At 38.7% G+C, this 2,591-nt stretch overlaps 1 protein-coding gene across 1 annotated transcript in view; it reads left to right on the forward strand.

Annotated features, from left to right (window-relative positions):
- The first annotated feature begins 1,115 nt into the window (after positions 1-1,115).
- The window catches only part of LOC112467069 (E3 ubiquitin-protein ligase BRE1A-like), a 3,183-nt gene continuing 1,707 nt past the window's right edge, over positions 1,116-2,591 (forward strand). Inside the window, exon 1 of the mRNA XM_025035537.1 lies at positions 1,116-1,555. Coding sequence (XP_024891305.1) covers positions 1,116-1,555 — 440 coding nt within the window. The remainder of the gene's footprint in view (positions 1,556-2,591) is intronic.

The raw sequence follows: 2,591 nt of genomic DNA on the forward strand, positions 1-2,591 counted from the left end.
GTGTCCTTAAGAGCCTTGACCATCGTGGAGTCAAGACGTATTGTGTGTTCTTGTGAATCAAATAGAGTTCCTATAGTATAAAAAACTTGTACAATAAGTGTCTTGTCCATCTCTACACATCTCGCATATCGTTCCAAGCGATATAATTACAATAGTTTTTCAGTTTTTTAGTTTTGAGTTTTTTAGATTTACGAAACCCGCACACACGTTTCACTTACTGTCGCACCTTGAACCACTATCCTGGGCCCAAATAACCTGTTGGATTTTAAGTTTATACACGTGGGCAAGATAACGAACAGTTTATTAAGTTTCAACGGTACATGTGTGTGTTCCTGAATTATATCGTGTGACCGCAGTCACGAACGATCTCGACTCACAACGACTACTTTGTGTTTGCGCTCCGGAGTCCGCGACGTGAGTGAGCTCCGCGCTTTGTCTCCTCACAATCGTGAAATCCTTCGATCAACATGCGAACACGCATCGGTCGCGTGCCGCTTCAGTGTACTTTTGCATAGTGAACACAACTTATTGAAATTATATATATATCTAACATTTTTAAAAACACTTAAAAATAAGAAAGACTCTATTTTTATATTCGACAACGTTTGGCTAGTGTCGTGACAATTAGACCATTGGTTTTGGTCGGATTAATCGTCAAGACTTTTTCGACCATAGATTTTGGTCTTTCTACATTGATATAATCTTTGATACTTACATATAAGCATCTCATTTTTATTAAATTAAATTATTAAATTTAGGGGACTTGGTTAGCGGATGTGGACGAGTGAGTGTCTGAGAGTGTTGTATGTGTGCGATAATTCTAGCAAATATTTAAAGTAGGTGATAGTTTGTTAAGGTGCCGGGGGGCAGGAGAGGGCGAGTTGAGAGGGGTGAAAGCGGCGTAATTGAGGGGAAGACGCAAAAAGCGACAGAGAGGCAAATAAGTAAGAATTAAAAAAGAGAGTCAGAATAAGTTAATGTAAGATAAAGTAGCAACACGCGGTAGGCACGGTTAATTTACAGAGGTAAATAAGAAGTCGAATCGGTAGGACGGGTGGTGACTCGCGGCGGGGAGGGTAGGCGGTACTTAGCAGGCGTGCTTAAGCTCCGTCTACATGTCGAAAGAAGTGCAAGGCACAGACAAAAAGAGGACCGCGAGGGAACTGAAAGGAAGGGAAAGAGCAGATTCGTTGAGCATACTGGACTACGTACGAGGTGGAGATAAGGAGAAGGAGAAGGAACATAACAAGAGGAAACAAGAAGAGAGGGAAAGACTGGCGGATAAAATATTTAAGAAAAGTAATATGATGAATAGAACACTATCAGGTTTGAAGCAGACAGGAGAGGAGAGGGAGATAACGAATGAAGAAGGAACACTGATGGGGATGCTGAGGGAACTTAAAATAGAAATGGTAGGACTGAGGAACGAGATAAAGGAAATAAAAGAAAACTGGAAGCTGAGAGTGGATAGAATAGAGAAGAAGCTGATGGAGATGGAAGAGAGAATGAAAGAGATGGAGAGACGGAGAGGAGAAGCCAGAGTTGCTAAAGTAAAGTAAGTAAACTAAAGTAAAGAATTAGTAAAGCAAAATAAAGGAAAAGAAGAATCGCGAGAACGGAAGGGGGAAGCAAAGGACGAAATAGGACAAGAAGTTAGAAGATTGAAAAAAATAATAGAAGAAAAAGAGAAAAGAGAGAGAAGGAACAAGATAGTAATAAGAGGGTTGAATACAAACACAAAGACGAGAAGTATAAAAGATGTAGCTAGGGAATTTCTAGAGCAAGAATTTAAGATAAAAGAAAATGTAAAGAGTGTTCAAACTGTGGAAATGGAAGGAAGAAAAGTGGTAATAATAGAATTGGAGGACTGGGAAATTAAAGAAAAGATAATGAAAGAGAAGAAGAAATTAAAGGACAAATCTGTAGGCAGAATCTATATTGACCACGATATGACAAAGACGGAGAGAGAGGTGCAGAGAAAAATAAGAGAGCGTGCAAGAATAGAGAAAGAAGATAGGAAGATAGTTAAAGTAGGATATAAAAAGATGAATATAGGAGGAAAGCAGTATGTGTGGAGCGAAAAAGCAGGAGAACTAAGAGAAAAGAAAAATTTCTAGATGATTGCCAAGTTAGGAAAAGAGAACCAGTAAGTTATGGCATTCAAGAGGACAATAGGCAAACAACACGAATGGAGGTCGGAAAAGTGAAGCAGCTGAAGAAAGAAAATAGGCGAAAGATAATTTTTTGGAATGTAGCAGGTATCAAGAGGCAGAACAAAGATTTTTGGAATTACATAGTAGTAGGTTTCGATTTTATAAGGTTATGTGAAAAATGGTTGGAGGAGAAGGGATGGAATAGAATTAAGGGTAAACTGCCGGAAACGCACAACTGGAAAAACATTAACGCTGTAAGGGAAAGGAGGAAGGGTAGGTCGAAGGGAGGTAAACACTAATAGGTATTAGAAAAAATTGGAGGTCGGAAGTGGAGAAAAATAAAAGTGTAATGATTACAGAAAGTATTGCGCGAACGAGAATAAGAGGAAAAAGGAAAAAGGACTAAATATTTTTACAGTATATAATGTAGGAACAAAG

Source organism: Temnothorax curvispinosus, unplaced genomic scaffold (genome assembly GCF_003070985.1).
Source record: "Temnothorax curvispinosus isolate PA1 unplaced genomic scaffold, ASM307098v1 QBEX01001638.1, whole genome shotgun sequence".
Taxonomy (NCBI): domain Eukaryota; kingdom Metazoa; phylum Arthropoda; class Insecta; order Hymenoptera; family Formicidae; genus Temnothorax; species Temnothorax curvispinosus.